The 19,520-nt window shown below is 40.8% G+C and overlaps 1 protein-coding gene across 1 annotated transcript in view; it reads left to right on the top strand.

Annotated features, from left to right (window-relative positions):
- The first annotated feature begins 234 nt into the window (after nucleotides 1-234).
- gfra4b (GDNF family receptor alpha 4b) overlaps nucleotides 235-19,520 on the top strand; it is a 38,002-nt gene continuing 18,716 nt past the window's right edge. Inside the window, exon 1 of the mRNA XM_034598594.1 lies at nucleotides 235-657. Within this exon, the coding sequence (XP_034454485.1) occupies nucleotides 615-657 (43 nt within the window). The 5' untranslated portion in view covers nucleotides 235-614. The remainder of the gene's footprint in view (nucleotides 658-19,520) is intronic.

The following is a 19,520-nucleotide window of genomic DNA, read 5'->3' as shown; positions in this document are numbered from 1 at the left end:
GCAGGTTAAGATCACTATAATCTCCCTCACACACACTATAAGTCCCTGTGGGAAAAGCATAATAAGGTTTCTGCTGCAGAATAAACGTCATGTCACACTTTATTAGCGCTACAGAATCCCTGACCATGAGAGCAGGCTGTTTAATGTCCTCCTGCACAAACTGTTTTCTCTTTCTCTCTCTCTCTCTCTCTCTCTCTCCCTCCCTCTTCTTCCCGGCAGCACTCAGCATCTCTCCAGCAGCTCACAGCACTGGAGGACTGGTGCGACCACAGCGACGCGCAACAGACCCACACACACACACACGCGTTACTGGACCGTACAGCGCGCAGGAGCAACTTTGACTCGCATCATTTTACGCATGGCTCCGGCTTTGCGCAAAAGCGCGGCTGTGACGACGTCCTGGGAGAAACTGGTGGGATTCTAAGTACAATTTTGAGACAGCAACAAGCTGAGTAGACGCTCTGAGGATTTTTTGTTTTAGTTGTTCAGAGATTATCGCCCCTGTGCCAATAATGATCTCCACATGCAGAACAGGATACCCTCCTCTGGTAGTGTAATTGCGCAGCTGTAGTTGCAGATCCGACGCGTAACCTGACTTCTCGTTTCACACAGAGATGCATCTGTGGGGAGTTTATCTGTTCCATCTCATAACTTTGGGTAAGTGAAGGCTTTTTCTGTTTGAAATCTTCTGTCAGGAGAGGAGAATAATCCAGAGCAGTGCAAATGGAGGGAGTTTTTCCTGTCGCTCCTTCCTACAGCATTTTGTTATATGATTGTATGGGTATTGCTGACAACTGGTTATATTATATTCCAAATCTCAATGTAAAAAAGGTGCCTTTTTGTTTTTTACATTTCAGTTGTTAAGAACATTTTTCTTCCTGTTTTAAATTGGCTGATTTGTGTGGTGAGCTGCAGAAAGGAGCTTACATGCTTCCATGTGTGCGTGTGAGCGTGCATGTGCATGTGTGTGCCATAAAATGCAGTTTTTCTCTACTACATGTGTGGATTATATGTTTAGCTTCACAGTTATATATTTCAGGTCACTGCAACCATATCCCAGGTCCACATTTCAGTCCATTATATATTATAGATATTCATGCATCATGCAGAATTTATACTCTGTAGGCTACTGCCCCATCATTTCAGCCATTTACCTGCTACGTGCCTGCAAAGTTTTATTCTGGTGGAGCCTCCCAGTAAATTGAGCATCCTCAGCAGTACATCTGTCATTGCAGTGAGTGTCACTGAGCCACCTCCTCTCCATGTAATTGAAGGAAGCTGGAATATTGATTTCTGTGGCAACTATCCACAGTCTTGTGAGAGCGGGGCCGCGTGTTGTTGCCTCTCAGCGTCTCTTTGTCACCAGACACAAATGTGTCAATCCGGCTGCTGCCTCCAAAGAGCGAACAAACATCAATACACCCGCTAATGACCATGACAATGGGTCATCACTTTAATTTAATTTCCATCAGCTCTCCTGCTTTAGCAAGGGGTGGGAATATGAATTATATCACCTCTTTATTCATTATGAATATCAGCCTCTTTGAAGGTCTTCATCGGTGAAATGACAGGAGATGCCATAGTGACGTATGTGTTGAAAAGAAAAGAACAGTTTGCTTTTTGAATCGGCTTCTCTCTCCGTCGTGACCTTTGGCGGTGAACAATTTGGTTCGTAATGGCTGATTAGAGATCGACAGAGGCAGTGATGTACTTCTTCATACTGCTGCATCCAGGATAAATTACTGATGGCATACATATTGTTCTAGACAGATTAAAAAAGGTTTGGATGTCGATTCCAAAGGCAGCTTCGGTGATCTGCCCAAATTAATTAGCCGAGACCAAACTGCGAAAAGGTCAGAAACTATAATGGGCCTTTTTGATGACTCAACCCAATTTATGTAGCATTCTGGGCAGTTTCTGTGACATTGATGGCTTATTTGGTGAGCAAGCCGGGCTCACACATTACCCAGCTCCCCCCCTAACTGCCCCAGATACCTGCGAGCCAACACAGAGGGATCCTGAAATCACCACAGTTTTGCAGAAGAAGCTCTCGGAGCAAACATTATAGGAGCAATATTTCTCAGCTGGGAAAAGTGGCCATTAAAGAGATGGCATTTTGAGATTCTTTTTCTTTCGTTGTCGGATGAAATCATGTCTCAAGGGTAAAAAAATTCTGTTTACTTCATCATGTTCACTTTATGTAGAAAAGATTCAGTTTACGTGCCTGTAAATCTTGAGGTTTTTAATTGTAAATCAGATGGTGAAACATTTTGAGGCCTAGTTTTAATTGTAGGAACTTTTGTCATTCAAAATATCTACTTTTACTGGTCCACATGGATACCATAGAAACCCTAGTGATGAATACTTTAAAACTGACAAGATTAGTCAATTAATTGATTGAACAAAAATGGCCCAGGCCCAACAGTCCCCTTCAATTCAATTCAGCTGTCAGTACTGTCAGTTATCAGCTAGATATCACCCTAGATATGCCTGATTTTTAAATTAAGATCAATTAATTATTCCCTGTTCCCTGTAATCAGTGAAAATCTCAAAAACGCCTAATCTTGCAATATTAACGAAAGTAAAAAATGTTTTTCCTGGATCCGCCCCTTGATCCGGATCGGCACCAACATTTTGTGAGATCTTCCTTGACCCATATCGCATCCTTCCACCAAGTTTCGTGATAATCCGTCCAGTAGATTTTGCGTAATCCGGCTAACTAACATACAAACCAACCAACAAACATACAAAGGCTGGGGGCAATTTTCTTTCAGGGACAAACGCTTAACATTCACATTGATGCTGCAAACTAAATGCCTTTTATCGCAGATTGCTAGTGAGACAGAACGAGACTTTCAAAAATGTTAACTTTGGCCCTGGGAATGTGAATCAACCCTTATTTCCGGCGCCAGGCTCGGTTTATTAAAGCTTGGTGGTTGGCTGTCTGACATCTTGGTCTGAGCTGAGACGTGATCCTGGAGCAGCGATGATGTTCAGTCCAGGCCTGCGGGTCCCGAGGAAGACATCCATCTCACACAGGGTCAGTTTATTCATTCACAGGAGTTGCGGAGTTCAAGCCGAATCCCTGTTGCCTCCACTGTTATGAAAGATAAAAACTAAATCCAAGGCAAGTAGTCGACTGTCCAAGCTTTGATCTTATCTGCATGATAAATGTGCAGCGGAGCTCATTTTGACAGATCCACGCAGAGGCTTGAAATGAGATAGAATTAAGCACAATTGCCTAGTCCAGGTCTTTTTTCCCCATTTTCCTGCTGCAATAAATGGCAAAAGGTGCAACAACAGGCCCATGATGACAGCTTCATATCAAGGTGCAAGTCCCATTTGTAGGTGATTGAGTTTAATATTAATGGATCAAGCTGGAAGCGTAAGCAAAGATCTCCAGAGGCTTTCAAACTGGAAATGGTTGCACCGGAAATCAGGTGACAAGGATCCATAAATTCACCATAACGTTTATAATAATTAAAAAGCTTTGACAGACCTTAATCGGAATCATTTCAATTATTATAAACATTTCTATTATCATAATGTTTATAATAATTGAAATGATTCTGATTATAGTCTGTCAAAGCTTTTTAGTTTGTCCTCAGATTTTTTTTTTTTGACTGTACGAGATAAACTATTTTTAATCACCCTCCTTCGACAGAGCTGCTTTTTAACTGCAACAGTGCCCAGCACCAGCCGGTGATCAGGCTATATTTTTTGATTTAATGGTTTTGACATTGTGGGATATGACCTGTGTCTTTAATGGAGACAGATAAGTACTGCCAAGCATGCTATTACCAAGCATATTGGCTGGCCCCTTGTAGTGGATTTGTCATGAATCTCATTTGGAGCACAGGTAGTACCCAAGGTGAACAGACAACTCATCACACGTCCGCGCCTTCCTCACGTGGCACGAGAAGACAGGTCAGTTATTAAATCCCTGTAAAATGGTGAGAGGAGATGGTGCAGTGAGTTACACCCAGACGTTAATACCACGTTAACGCAGAACACCCAATGTATGACGGGATAATACCTGCATTAGATTTGAAGACTAATACTTGCTGTGTGTCAGGGTTGATCATTAAAGTTCAGCTCCACACATGTCACTGTTAAACAGCACCTTGTGTGATTTAGTGTGCTTCATAGGCGCAGCAGAGTTTCAGCTACAATAAGTTGCCATCTTTGCACCGGAGATTCAAAATAGTTGTAATTGTTCATAAATGGTTAAAGCTCTATGATAGTTACCTTCCCCAAGAAGTCAATGTTTCATGGCTGTTAATTTGTTTGTCAGCAGGATTACGTAAAAAGAAAAAACAGGTTTGCACAAAATTTGGTTGAAGAGGCTAAGACAGAAGCCATTAAGTTTTTAAATCTGGACAAAGGGGCGGATGCAGGATTTTCTTCCCTCTAAGGTGAAAGTCCAGTTTTTTAACATGTCTCCTTTGTGCCTCTTATATAATAAAAATACATATTTTGAGCCAAATATGGAGTCAACGCCATGGCTGAGTATTTTCACCTGAAAACTGCAGTAAAGGACTCCCAGTGTGAAAAAAAAGATTCAAACAGTCTTGAATGATGTCACAAACCTAAGAAACCAATCCTGCCAACTTGTGGGTGGGGCTCAGTGGCTGGAAAAGGCTCCTGAACTGTGATGGCGGCAGGGCGGGGCCACATCAGCAAAATCATAGATCCCAGTCACTAAATAACGAAGAGAGTTTAGAGTTACATTTAGGTCATTTTAAAGCCATGAAGGGAATTTTTTCATTACAAACTACTACTACTGGAGTGGGACTTTAACATTGTGAGACATTGTGGGCTTTTTTTGGACATTTCCACCAATTTTTCCGAGAACAATGCATGGATCCTGATGAAAAGGGCCTGAAAAGAGTTTGCAATCTGGTGCAGATTCAAATAAAAATCTGGATCTAGTGGGTTTAAATGTGGCTTCATAAGGCAGTAGGCTTACATTTTTGCTATTCTTTTTATCAACCCATCATTGTTCTGCAATGGAGATTATACTTTCATGTTCTGCTGTAAGGCTTGATTGAACTTAACGGGACTGTCGGCGGAGGTATGTGCCATTCAAGTTCAATTTTCTTGTCAAATTATGAAAAGTTAATTCAACAAATTACTTTCTATGGCCATTTCTAAGTGTTTCTGTGACTGAGCAGGAGCGGGCCGAGGTTCGTGTCTGAGAGGGACAGAAGAAACAATGGCTTTGTGGCACTTTGTTTTATGGGCCCTGCGCTCCCCAAATAAGTTCCAAGGGGGGAACAATTTAACTTCCTTTATTTCCTGGGGACTGTCCTCTAACGGAGTACACAGTTTGGGATTGAACGTAACCTTGTTCCAGACCTCTGAATTGCATCCCACATCCCAGGGATTCAAAAGACTTAGGTAACACAAAATGGCAACTGAGTCTGATTATCGGGGGGGGAGAGAAAATGAAGTGTTCGTTTAGTGCCCTCTGCACACTTTCCATTTAATCATTTTTTTTGTCAGTTGTTTGCAGTTCAGGTAAACACAGGAAATATAAAAGAAAGTAAAACTTTCTGAGTTATTTTATAAACAGGGTACAAATACAATCAGCCAGATCAACAAACAGAGAATACACTTGCCGACTATGCTCACAAAGATCTTTTGTTATTGTTTTGATTGAGAGAGCCCTAGTGGCTGGAGATACACATTATGTATTTAAATTTATTAAAGTCTGACTGCATTTGTTTTAGCTCGATGCACTGGACCTAATAAACTGGAAACTGTGTGTATATATGTGTATATAATCATGTTAACAAATTGATTTCTTTCAGTATTTATACTTATTACGAATCCTGCAGTTCTTTCAAGAAAAAAATAATAAATCTGGAGATTAACGGTACAACAATAGAGGAGATTTACAACATTTTGTTTTTGGAAAATTGAATGAATCATAAAATAATTTCAGGAAAAATTCTGCTAATATTTGTAATAGAGTTACTGTAATTGTTTAGTTATAGAAATCCGAAGTTCTCCTTCAATAAAATGCAGGTGAGGAGACTGGTTATCAAACCTCATGAGACCGAGCTGCATCTCCTCAGCGTCATGGTCTACAGGAAATAAAACTCTATACAGGAAAAGAGTTTCCCATCTAAACCCCATCAATACATTTGAGTAACATTTACTCGCTGACGGATCTGAGGTTTAAAAGCTTCACAGACAGAAAGGCTGTGAAGCTTTTCCTGTGGGCTGCTTCTCTTCTCCAGCCAATGTCAGAGCCCTTAAAAAAACGTCTTTGTGTTGCGTTTAAAAATCTGGCACGTTAATCTGATATCAGTCAGCCCGACAGCTCTGACCTCTAATGGTGACTTTATTCAATTTTCACAAATAACCGCCTGTGACATTAAACCGTAATAACTTGAAACAGTTACACAGAGTTTGGAGTAAAAGTGCTGAAAGACGGGGGCCTTGCTGCACGAGGGTTAATACCTGAGACGTGCCATTGATTAGCTGAGATGTATGTGGGGGAAAAATAAACGAGTCTGAGTTTAACGCTCTGATCCATAATGAAGTGCCTCCAGATAAATCACTGTGCACTCGTTACAGAACGTGTTTACACGTGGAGATTTATGTGATTGAAGGGGTTTTGTTGTTACCAGCAGCAAGTAATGAGGAAAAACAGTGTCAGATTCTATTTTACTGTTGTATTCATGTTGTAAGAGGCTTATTGTGCTATTAAGAACGGGATAGAAGCTAATTTGGTAGAAACTGTCAAAGAGCTTATTTGTGGATTCAGTCATATTTTCCCACTCCCATCCTTAATCTTTCTTCATGTTGGCAAATGCAACAAAATGTGTGAAGCAATTCTATTTTCATGTCATCAGATTATTTGTTACACTGGATCAAAAATTGTTTTCACGACTTGTTTCTGCAGCCTCCAAGTGGCTAAAAATTCACTTCTGCAAATGTAAGAGTTCAGATGTAAACAGGATATTCATTTAGCAAAATGCTGAGGGATTTATTTTAACCACCATCCATGTTTTTCTACAATGTTTGTCTGAAAACATCCCTACATGTTTCCGTTTTCATATTAGAAACTGTCCTAACTATCAATATAACTCTGAAATATAACAGAGTGAGACCGACACTGCTATTAAAGGAATACTCCACTTTTTTATCAGAGCACTTTGTGGGATTTCTAACTCATCAGATTTAAATTTATTAAGCAGAGTTAGAGATTCATTGCACACATTCTTCCTCCTGATTGAACCGATCCTCATCACTTCCGTCTAACTCAATACCCTCCGATTTTTTTCATCTTCACAGTTTTCAGCCCGAGGTGATTTCACAGAGATCAAGTGTCTGTGAGCAGACTTTGGTGTGAAAAATGTACAACTTTAATTGCTAATTACGATTACTGCCAGTCGACTAATGCTAATAATGTGTATATAATGATAATATGAACCCCAGAGGTGATATTAAACAGAATTATGGAAAATTATCAAAATGCTTTGACAGAATAGAAAGGTTAGGCACAAACCTTCATTGGCCAGATGAATATTTTCATTTGCCTTCTTCTCTTGGTTTACACCTGAGTAAACATTGAAATTCAGTCCGTGTAACAGTAACACTGACAAAAGGCTTTTTGGGAAAATCCCCACCGTGTTTAAAATTGGACGAACAATCAGGCTCATTGTTAAACGTTTTGTTTTGGGAGAACAACTTGATGCTTTGTGGTTGTAGCTCAATCTTCCCACCAGTGCACTGGGTTTGGTTTGATTTAAATGTGTTCAGTGAAACGCTGAGCAAGCAGTTTCTTTACCTCGCTCTGAACTAGTTGAACTGTTGGATGAATAGTTTGTTGAGAAAGAGCATGATACGTTCCAATATAGACAGATGACGCTGCTCCGTTCCTCTGAGAAGCTCCAGGATAAATCTCTAAAAACCGATCCTGCGAGTGAATGTGCAGATTCTGTGGGTGAGGGGACAAGATTTTGGGAACTGGATTATCTCTGGTTTCTGTTTCTAGTTTGACCAATCAAATTTGAGCAGGCTTTGGTTGCCCACATGTAAAAAGTCCATGTGGCGAGTAAATGAGGCGCAACACTTTGACTGAAGGGCATCAGCTATCAGCCTTTTTCATTTACCAGCATTCATATGCAGATACCTGTTAATAGAGTTTGGCAAAAATGTCGTCTGGACCTAAAACCTACAAAAGGTTTTGCTCTCTGTGTTTTGTGTGGAGAAACATTCGACTTTCGATATATGACACCAGTCGGAGTGTAAACAGTGTGCAGCGAATGGAAAACCGAGTCTTGCCCTGGATATCCGCTGTCTACACTGGAAGCACCAAAATATTGGCCGTGGTCCCCAGAGGCTACTTTGTCGTCAGTCAATAGCCAATGGGCTCCAGGATTCCTCCAGGATTAACTCAGTGAAACGTGGGATGGACATGCTATACACAACTTCAATATCCTGCAGGATCTGCTTTCACTCAACCCTCAATTGTCACCTTTCAGGTCAGGGTCCGAGATCTCAGCTTCGATTGTCCGCTAAACGTAAGGAGGTGTCTTTCGTTACACTGGTTGGTTACAGCTCAGAAGCAGGTGAAAGGAAAAAGCAGCAGTGGTCATTGTCCTAACTCAAGTGACAGTGATATTTCCCAGAGCACGATTCCTTTAATGGACTTAACCCGTCTGTTTAAACCTGCTGTTGATCACCAAGTTTATACATCGAGGGTGGAACTGTCCTTAAGTCGAGCTCCTGATCAGATAAAAAGTGGAATCTCTCTTCTTTGTGCCTGTTCACAGAACGGCTCTGAGGTTACTGACATACAGTGGCCTCTAAGGGCCAAACATAGGCTCATTAACTCGGTCTCTCTCGGTGGTTTATCCAGAGAGAAAGACCGTTCCAGACAAGTAGGCACAGCCCCATTGTGACACACTTTCAAACGCAGGGCTTAGGCTCCACTTCCTGCCTTCTTGTTGAATTTCTGGGACGCTGCTAAATCTATCTGGGGTGAGCAAAGTTTCGTGAAGATTGATGGAAGCAAATCTTGGAAGAACATGTGCGTCAAAGGGTCCAAGAACATATTTCTTGGTCTACCCCCCCCCCCCAGTTAGCTAACTGTGAAATTTGTATTTTCATTGCCACAATATGCCAGTGAGTGAGGCATAAGTTATTTTACTCGTCATATTCAGACCGTCGCAGATTTAAACGCCAAATTTATGTCAGCAAAAACTTGCAAGACTACACTTTTCGAGACTTTAGTGAGATCCAGACAGTTGTAATCCTCTTAAAAATAATACTTCTTGCATGAATAACATCTCTCTCTCTCTTATTCCAATAAACCTTCTGTCAATTTTGACCTTTTTTAAATCAATATATGCCGAGCTTTCTGTTTCCTCTTTGACTTGCTGGCATTAATAACCACTGATTGAGGGGCTTTATGACGAACCCGTCATCAGAACTGTTTTTCCCTTCTCAAATCGAGATGACAGCTGCTAATAATCATTCCCCTTTCCCTCTTTCCAGTTTCCCTGCGGTAAAGAGCTACTGTATCATAATGTGGTCAGCTTTTTGGCCAGCTGTGTGTAACAGTATCTTCCACAGTAGCAGCACTAATTACTGCTTGAACACAAGATTTACAGTCCTATGAAAATATATGAATCTGTAGAATTCCTCCAATGTAATTATTTTGATAAACACTGGCCTATTATGTCACCTCGGAGATATTCCAGTGTGTGGAAGAGTCTGAGGCAGAAACTAAAGAAAACTTTAGGAGCCAACCTTAAACTTCGACTACAACATTGCTTGCGAATGATGAATGTAGATGCCTTGTATCGTTGTGGCCCCGGCGCAGGTTTTATGACAGGCACGATGAATGAGCTCCCCAACTGAATTTTTTAGATATCTGTAGCTGTGCATGTGCGCTATATGCTTTTATCACTGCTGTTATTTAATTAAAAATAGGTGCAGCCACAAACCTTATAGTATTTAATTACTGTTTCATTGTTTGTTTACATGCACCGAGTGAATTACACTGCAGTTCAGCCGGCAAATGGAATAGTTTCTTATCAGCGTTCCCAGACTAGACCATATACCAGCTGAGCTATGGCACCACACGGTTTTTCAGGGAAAATTAATTCTGCTTCTTTTATGCCCAGGAGGAGCTCTTCAGTTAATCAAATCAGTGAAATCAGTTTGTGGCCTCGTGGTAGCCACAATAAAAAGGAATGACTGGAAATGCTTGTTTGTGCAAATTGAATTAATGTCTAGACTGAGATGTATGAAATGTATAATAGAGAGAATGGCAGAGCAGGAATACGATCGTAACCCTTGCAGCAGTTCACGAACCCTCACAGGCCAACTGTCCTCCCTCTAAAACACATCACTTGAACTACATCCCTGGAGACAAGAGGAGAATATACAAACTGCATGAGAGCTTTTTGTTGGACAGACTGAATGAATACATGTCTGATCCTTGTTCAGGCTCCCTGAGGTGATATGTACCTAAACAAACTTTTCTCCTGTTCCTCTGTACGTGAAGTTTGGATGTTCTCCTTTCACTTCTTCACACAATTTCAAAAAACATGCAGGACAAGTGAACTAAAACTCCATTGCCCCCAGGACTGAATGCAAATACCTGCATGACACAGCCTGTACTCTGTGGGCACAGATGATGGATGATTGAATATCGTCTTAACACAATGTTACACGTTTGATATTGTAGCCACCATCAAATGATGCATGTCAGTAGAATAGTAGGAGTATGTGTCTCAACATTAACTATCGTCACCAAAGCTTAGCTGCAATGATTTAACACCTAGATGACGATGAAAGCCCATTTGCATTGACAAGAGACTGAAACGCTGTTTAGTTCAAGCAGTTTATACGTCTACAGAGTATAATCTTTCCATATTCAAAATGTACATATTCTGTATTTTGTTCCACCAAACACCATCTTGCGGTGATTAGTCAACTTGGTTTTGCTGCTGTCGAAATCTCGAAATGTGATGATTACAGAGGCTGGACTGAGCACTGCTCGATTCCTCCAGTGTCCCAGGAAAGGAAACACACCATTACCAAGGCAGCAGACAGGAACCGGCTGGAGGGCACCTGTCTGTGTGAGCTGCAGTGGATTTACAACATCTGCTCCACGCGGAGGAGAGGATGCCACCTCCGCTCGCCACCGCTTGATTAATTATTTCAGACCTCGGAGAATGACGCAGCCAACAAATTGTACGCGCAGGAGATGCTCATCTCGCACAGAGGTCAAAGATAGCTTGTCCGTCTGGGAAACTCCTGGGTGTCGCCAATGATTTCCCGAATCGATTCAACTCTGATTGCCAAAGTCTCAATTCGATTACCGATTTAATTAAATTTCGATTCAGTCAGGGATACTTCAGTAACCCTAACCCTAACCCAATTTTGCTTGGATATGAAATAGATTGTTAGAGATCTATTGCTGTAAACTGGGAAAGGAAACCTCTTACCTGGTGCATTATTAGAAATGTATTCAACACGACTAACATGTCCAACTCTTCTTTGTCTTTGTAATTCTGAAATCTTGGCTGTGCCTTCAGTGGAGGAGCTCCCGCCATGTTTTGACGTTCACAATTCCCTCTCAAGATCTCACAAAGGCATATATAAGAGGATCAATCTCGCAATTTTATGAATCGATCTCAGATCATTCAAATGAAGATCCATTTTAATCTGAGAATCGATTTTTTTAACCCAGCCCTACTCAGAAATATCAGATATTCAAACGGCCTTTTCTACATGTCAGCATGTGGTTGGAAACCTCGTCAGTCACAGTCACAACTTTCTTTGACATATGTGCTTCACATGTCTCGTTAATGGACAGTGTGTAACGAGATATTGGCCTCGTTTGTCGAGGCCTTTGACTCTGTCGCCACCCTGTAGATCTGAATCCCTTCCCTTTCCATGCCTTGTTAGGCCCTAATTAATTGGATCAAGAGAACGCCGCAAAGCGTTTGACAGCTCTGTGTGAGTGATAACTGTGAAACCAGAGCCACATTCCCATGGATATGCCCCTGGAGAAGAATCACTCCATATTAGGTCCATTGACTCTCTGCCACACGCTTCCTGGGGGATTTGACACTGCTGCTGTGATAAGATGCAGGGAGACCCTCGGTTGAAAGCTGCTGTACAGTGTGTGCCCTGATAAATATATCTCCGTACTGTTTATCATAATGCTACGAATGTACGAATGTACAGAATGTACTCAGAAATGTAAAAATATAACCGTGACGATCCTAATGATTTTCATTAAAGAGTGATTCACATCGGCATCACATTGTATCAGAACAGTATTTATCGACTGCTCATGCCAAATGTTTCCTGCTGCTTCACATAGATAATGTTCATCTGTTGAAACACTTTTATGGTAAAGTAGCAACACAACATGCAATATATTCGACTCTGCGATCTTTCAAACAGCATCCACACAATATGACAACCGTAAATTATTTTTTTTACAACTACATTATTTTATTACTTGTTTATTTTTTTACATTTTCATCGCTAAAATTATTATTAGAGCTGAGGGGAGCTGCAGAGTTTAGTGACGTTTCTAAAGCTGCATCTTTCACATTACACTTGATAATTTGACAACATAAATTTTAAGTATTGATTAGTGCAAATTTAAATACTTAATTCTTCCTATTTAAAATCTTTCTCTAATTATAATTTCCTATAATAAGTGTTGTTTAAAACCAACTACTCAGTCAAGAACTAAACGAACTAAACTATTTAAATGGTTTTGTTGAGATTCGTGAGCAATGAGTTGTATTATAAAGGGTCTATACATTCTGCCTGGTGGCTAATAAGCCAGTAAAGACAATAAGACAGAACATCTGAAGGGTCCGGGGTTGTTATTTCATGTGTTGAAGTTTCTTTTGCCAAATGACCCATTAAAGCTGAAAAAAAAAAAAAAGAGCAGAGGAGAAGTTTGGGAAGCGGAGAAATCTCTGCTCAAACTTTTCTGCAGCATTGTTATTGCTTTTGAGATGTTGATCCGTTGCCCCGCAGTTCTCATGGTCTGCATCGTAATGAGAGCCAGATTGAGATCTCTTGCAGCATCACATGTTCGGCCTACAGAAAAGTTATGGGCCTTTGAGCCAGGTTGAAAGGGGGGGGGGGGGGAGGCGAGGGGAGGCATCTTCATGGGTTAGCAGAGCAAAGCTGCTGCCAGCTTTTACCTGCCTCTGAAGTTTGCCCTTCGATCCTGGGAGCAGCACCTGTTTTGGGGACGCGACATATTGTGATGTTGTAGAAAACAAAAGGTCGAGATAAAGCTGACTTTGCTCTTAGAGGCCACCCTTTTTTTAAGCCTGGCCTTAGAAAGGAAAATGTCGCCTCAGGATTAATATCCCGCCCTAAGTATTTCGTGAATGCTGTTGAAAAGGTTATGCAGAGAGTGCATGAGAATGTAACTGAGCAACCTTTTGTGAGACGACAAATTCAGCATGACATTTTGAAGAGCAAATATTGTAAATTTAGAAAAAGTAATATCCGTCAGCAGGTAATAGATCATGTGTGCTTCATTTCTCTCCTGAATATTGTGTCATCACATTGTCATGGTTTTGGTTTCTATCGTTAAATGAGCTTTCTTGAGTTTGGACTGTCAGTGGCGAAGAGTTTGTATTTCCCATTATCATTATTAAGCAGGTTAATCACATAATGTGTCTATATGCACTCATTTTGAGCAGATTAACACATCAGGAATCCTTGAGCAGGCTGTTGGGAAGGGACACATGTTGCATTCATAATGAGCTACAGCCCTGACAGTCTTGGTATTCAGGGACAAATGAAAGTAAGAGAAGCGATCTATGTGATTATCATACAAATGGCACTGGAGCACACAACCCATGTAACCTAGTGTTGCTGAATAGGTTCATACGCTTTATTCAAAGTATAATAGCAGCTTAAAAGCATTGTGATGACATGGAGGGAAACAGCCGGGTACATTTCTCTTTCTTCTCAATATTCTTGTCTTTTTGCACCTCCATTGTTTCTTTTTGCAGTCACTGTTACGCTTTCATGCTGAAAATCTGCTTATGATGTTGGTCTGGACCGGCTCACATAAAACAGCTGTTAGAGGTTTATCAGTTAGAGCAGAAACTCCAGTCTGCAGGTTTGCATTTCATCTCTAAAGCCTAAAGAAGTATCCTCAAATGCATGTTCATCGGATCGAATAGACACGATAGAGTTTCAGAGTCACCTGACCCCTTCATCTGGGATACAGCTTTGAGTCAGCTAACTTCATGTATGGAGAGAATGAATGAGACTTTTATTTCTGGAGCCTAATGTGCATCAGTCAGCCGTGAAGTGTTATGATGAGGAGACATATGTTTATGTTTCAAAGCCCTTGTGTTTGTATATATTCCAGCTTTAAGACACTTAGTTAGCAGCATACAGTCAATGTGTTATACTGAAACATCTTTTACAAGCTGCTATCTGTTGAAATGCTGGAGGCTGCACTAAACCTGTCTTTATACCTGTTATACCTCAGACATGTCAAATGTTTTGCAGTTAAGTGAGTATATTTAATTTCCTGTTAACGAAGACGAGTTTAAAACCACATTGAACTGTCTGGTTTCTTCAAATTTCATTCAGCAACAAAGTAAAGTTCAGAAAGTAATTACTCTTCGTCATTTTTGTGATGATTATTAATATCGAATGACATGAAATATAATCCTTAACTGGATTGATGTGGAAATTACAGCAGCCCTCATGTACTATGTCATATTCTAGAAACACACAGCTCTGTAGTTTGCCTGAAGGTTTAGAGATTCTTTATCATCACCTTTACAGAAACACAGCAAACATGGTTAATGAACCCTCTCATTCAATTGTGCCTCAGCTTTAGTTGTGTTTGGCCCTGCGAGCTACAGTCCACGCCATCTGTTTGACTGAGTAACTATGAATTTCAGAGCTGAAATTAATTAGAAATTGTTATGGTTTATTGCAAGTTAAAGTGAAACGACTGAAAAAGAAAATTGTAATCATTTCATGAGCAGTATTGCATTTGTTCTACAAACTGTGACAGAAATGCCTAATGGGTTTTATTTGTCTGAATAATGAATAACTGTTTCAAGTGAGACTCAATGCTCCTGTTTACTACAAACATGAATACGGGTAAGGCTGTAGAAGTCAAAAAGCAAAATTCACCATAGGATTTGAAGAGAAATAAACAATTAATTGTTCATTTAGTCTAATATTCTAAATAAATGAAGGAGAACAAATTATCTCAATATACATATAGTGTTTTGAAAATGCACTATACATAAATAAATAACTACCAGATTGGTTATATGACTCAGAGAAGAGCAGGACCATGGACTGTATTGGCACAATGGAAAAAAACAAGCAGTGTTTACCCCAAAGCCCAATAAATAAATGAACAAAGCAAAAAACGCTCCAGTCTGACTTATTAATGTTGATGAATGATGAGTAACAAAACAATCACGTTCCTCAAATAAGTATTTGAGCCGCATTAAAATACACCTTCAGCTCACCATGGAAAACAGAAGAGAGCTAGCTTGGCAGCTCAGTAGCAAACCTGCCAACATGGTTACACCCATGTTAAACTAGCGATCTATTGAGCTAACTCCACCTGTGTTCATAAAAGTAGAAACTTCAACTGAAGTAGAACAAAGAGTGCACAATATCTTAAACCTAATGTTATCAATCAATTAATCACATTTGATTTGTATAGCCCATATTCACAAATCACAATTTGTCTCATAGAGCTCAACAAGGTGCAAAATCCTCTGTTCTTAACCCTCAACAAGAGTAAAACTACAAAAAAATGAAAGTATTAACAGATAAAAAAAACTGTAGATAGAGAGAGAGACTCATGTGAGGATCCCTCTACCAGGACGGACAGATATCCAATAGATTCTGTGTGTAACTGGACACATCAAGAAAATAACTGTATTTACAACATTGATTAGAAGACACAGTTTGTAACATAATGGAAAAGTGTGTCAATGTTTAAAGTATTTGTACTTGAGGAAATGTCTGATAGAGATGAAGGGAGCAGCAATGACAAATGAATTCAGGAGTTATTGTCAGTTATGGTACAGTATGTGAGTAGGCGTATTGTATGTCAAGTTTTAATCATAGTCCACGATCAGCTGCCAACACAATCAGATGCCACCATGATCCACAATCCATCAGCATAATCCACCACCACGGTCACGATCCACGACCCTCATACCATTAATAGGAAGTGGACAGACTGTCCAAAGACGAGCTCTGGTTTATTGAAGGCACTAAACCCAAAGGGGGAGGATTTCAATTGGATGAGCCCAGTGTCAATTAAGAAAAAAACAACGTCTACCTGTTTTATGGGCCACGCACACAAATAATAAAAAGACAGTTGTGTTGTCCCATGTGGGCTCACCGGTCTGCCAGATGGACAGAACAGCCTTGACTAAAAGCTTCTCTACCAACATGCAAGGCCACATGTCATGTTATGAATCACTCCTGTGATATGCTAATGAGGAGAGGAATATGCTAGGGCTCCCCTGTCATCCTATCCTCTGTGAGCTCCTGGTATTTTTTTAAATCTTGGCTGTAGATTTCATTTATCAGCAACAGTGATGTAAGCTTGACTGACAGCTCCGAAGATGACAAATAGGTGCCCGGGTGTCAGAGCTTTGACAAACGACTTTCACGTAACCTCAACAATTGTGTTCAGAGGTTGCAAAACTGCCAAACATGACACACACTGAAGCACTAGATGAGAGATTTGGGAGGAAACCGCTCATGTAGCGGTGGTCGGTGTGCGACTCGTCGGGACTTCAGACACATGAGGACTTCTGTTCCCTTTGATCTCCAGACCAGGCCTTTTGGTGTCTCTGATCCGCTTGTGACCTTTTGTTTGAGGCTTTAAAACAGTGAATCACGAAGGAGTCAAAAGAAGTCGTGTAACTGAGCTACCGCAGATCACTCGCTGTGTCCCATGGGTCCCGCATGATTGACAGAGTCCTCTAGTCTGGAGTCTACCTTAATAGGCCAACATCTGGTCATGCTGACCCACATTTCACTTTTTGTCATCTAATGTTGGCTCTAGGTGAATGATAATTTCCCTGCACTGAGATGATTTTACAAAGAGGCTTTGAAACCAACTGCAAATCATGGAGGCAAACGGAGACACATAATCAAACAAAGATCTAAAGCATTGGCTCCTGCAACACGTTTAAATAATGTGCAGCTGAAACAGACTAGACTATTGTTATACATCACCGGTGTAATGTGCATCTGGACCCATAAAACTGAGAAAACAGCAAAAGCCTCCAGATTTATTACCTTAAAACACAACGCACTATGGAAATTGCCATGTTGCAACTCTTTATCGCAGCGGGGGCAAGTGGAGGCAATCAGCTGAGAAGCCCTATCTGAAGATTCATGTTTAAGCTGCTCTCACTGCGGCTGTTTGTGCTGCTTTGTAAAACAAAAGACGGGTCCGGGGACTGGAAGCGTCTGAACAACACACAGTACGCTGCTGTTAAACAGCCTCATCAGTAAAAGTGCCCATCAATCACTGTTCTGGAATGTATGGCTCCTCCTCCTGTGGTGACCACTGAGTGACAGCCACAGCTGGCAGGTATTATGACCTTGCCACAACATCAGACCCAACAGAGGGTTAAACACTTCATCACTTCATTAAGGCAGCGGAGACTGCAACTGCTCTGTAAATACTTTTCCATGAATTAGAATAGAAGTTGTGGTAAGTGTAGCTCACAGCTTCTTAATTAAGGAGCTGATACAAGGCCAAAAGAAGAGTTGTTTTAAAGTATTGGTTTTGTCTGTTCCCTAATAGACTGCTGCAGGCAGGATTCCTTTCTGAAGGCCGAGTTGGCCTGCACCCTGGTTCCTTCAACAAAAAGGCCATTAGAGTTTTCCATCGGCTTTTGGTCAACAACACCCGAGTCAAGTGTTTTGAGGACTCTGTTCTGTACTTTTGTGGCTTTCCTTCGCACATTCTCTTCATTTGACATGACTCTTGTGTAGGTGGTAAAAGGGGTAAGCAGTATTTGAGTTTGTTGTGGGGACCGGTCTACGGCATAGGCCTAATTTGCATAGGGCATGGCAAAGTATGTCCATGAAACGAAACTTGGCCGTCTTAAAGATACAAGCTCCTCTTTTCCTGTCCGCATTCGTGCCGTCTGGAAGAAAGCAAAGTGTCGTCTAAATGACAAAGAATATTGTTGTAAAGAGCAATTTGCAGCACAGCAAAATAAATCACAGCACACAATATGAAACAATAGACATTTTTCTAGCGTTTCATTATATATCATCATTTGGCACAGCTATAAAGTGAGGTAAAGCTCGCTTAGCTAGCTAACTACAGCTCATTATACCTGTCAAGAAATGAGAAAACTGTGTTAAACCATTTCTGGAGCTGACGATGAAATTCTTACCCAATTCATGCAGTGACTGGCCGACTGTGTGACGGTAAGACAAGAGCCGTGGATTGAACTTCACTTTGTAGCTGCGTTTTTGTTAGTTACAACTATTTGTGGTGCTTGTCGTGTTTCAAATACACCATGAACATCATCCAGGAAAGACTATTTGACAATGTGTACAATTAGTTCCCGTATTTAAATGATATGATGCCTCCCTCCTCTCAGCAACAGTGTTTAGTTTAACAAATCAAATCAGGTATAAACACTTTCTGACACAGTTTCACATCATGTCTTACAAATGAGTTGAACCATAAACTGACTCCGCCGGGTTTCATTCAAGCTAGAACATGGTTTGAAATTGATGTTTAAAGGAAGGAGGTGAGTCTGTCATAGTTACTGTTATATACTGCATTCGTGCAATGCTTGAGTAGAATGATAACCGAGGGTTACTGTTGCTATCGACAGGCTTTGCTATAGACAACAGGAAGAATCTAATCACAATGAGATTGAGATTATTAATAGAAATGTTAACGGGGTTGGTGTCTTGTTTATGAGGCATTCTGCTCTTTTTATACCACCCAGATAATTGGCAATCATCCTGCAGTGTGACACATTTGAATGACTCAGGATCAGCATTTGCCCGCGTTCCAAACCCAATATTAGAGACGAAGGCCTATCATTTGTCGACCCTGGTGGCTGACGGGAGTCGTGTTTGGTTCCGCAGACAGCCGGCACTTTCACATTTAGAGATAAACATGATGTGTCACAACTCAGCCCCCTTTTGCAAGCAAAGGACGATATGCTGATAAGTTAATTGCAGCCATTACACACCAATAGTCAACGCACTCATAATGTCACAATGTCCAAGTGAAGATAAAGCAGTCTTTGTTGTGTGACATTGAGACTGAACTTGACAGGCTGTCACACAGATACACACACACAAAATACTTTGTCTCTTCAGTCTTGCACCTGACGCCCTGCAAAGCCTTTATTTTACTCACATCTGGGAAAATGAATTAAATCTAACTTTTCAGAGTCAGTGATGGAAACTGTTCTGCATAACAAAGGAAAAACCTTCATCATTTGCTTTCTCATTAACTG

The sequence above is a fragment of the Hippoglossus hippoglossus genome, chromosome 10, assembly GCF_009819705.1.
Source record: "Hippoglossus hippoglossus isolate fHipHip1 chromosome 10, fHipHip1.pri, whole genome shotgun sequence".
NCBI classification, from domain to species: Eukaryota; Metazoa; Chordata; class Actinopteri; order Pleuronectiformes; family Pleuronectidae; genus Hippoglossus; species Hippoglossus hippoglossus.
This window is presented reverse-complemented; position numbering and strand designations above follow the sequence as displayed.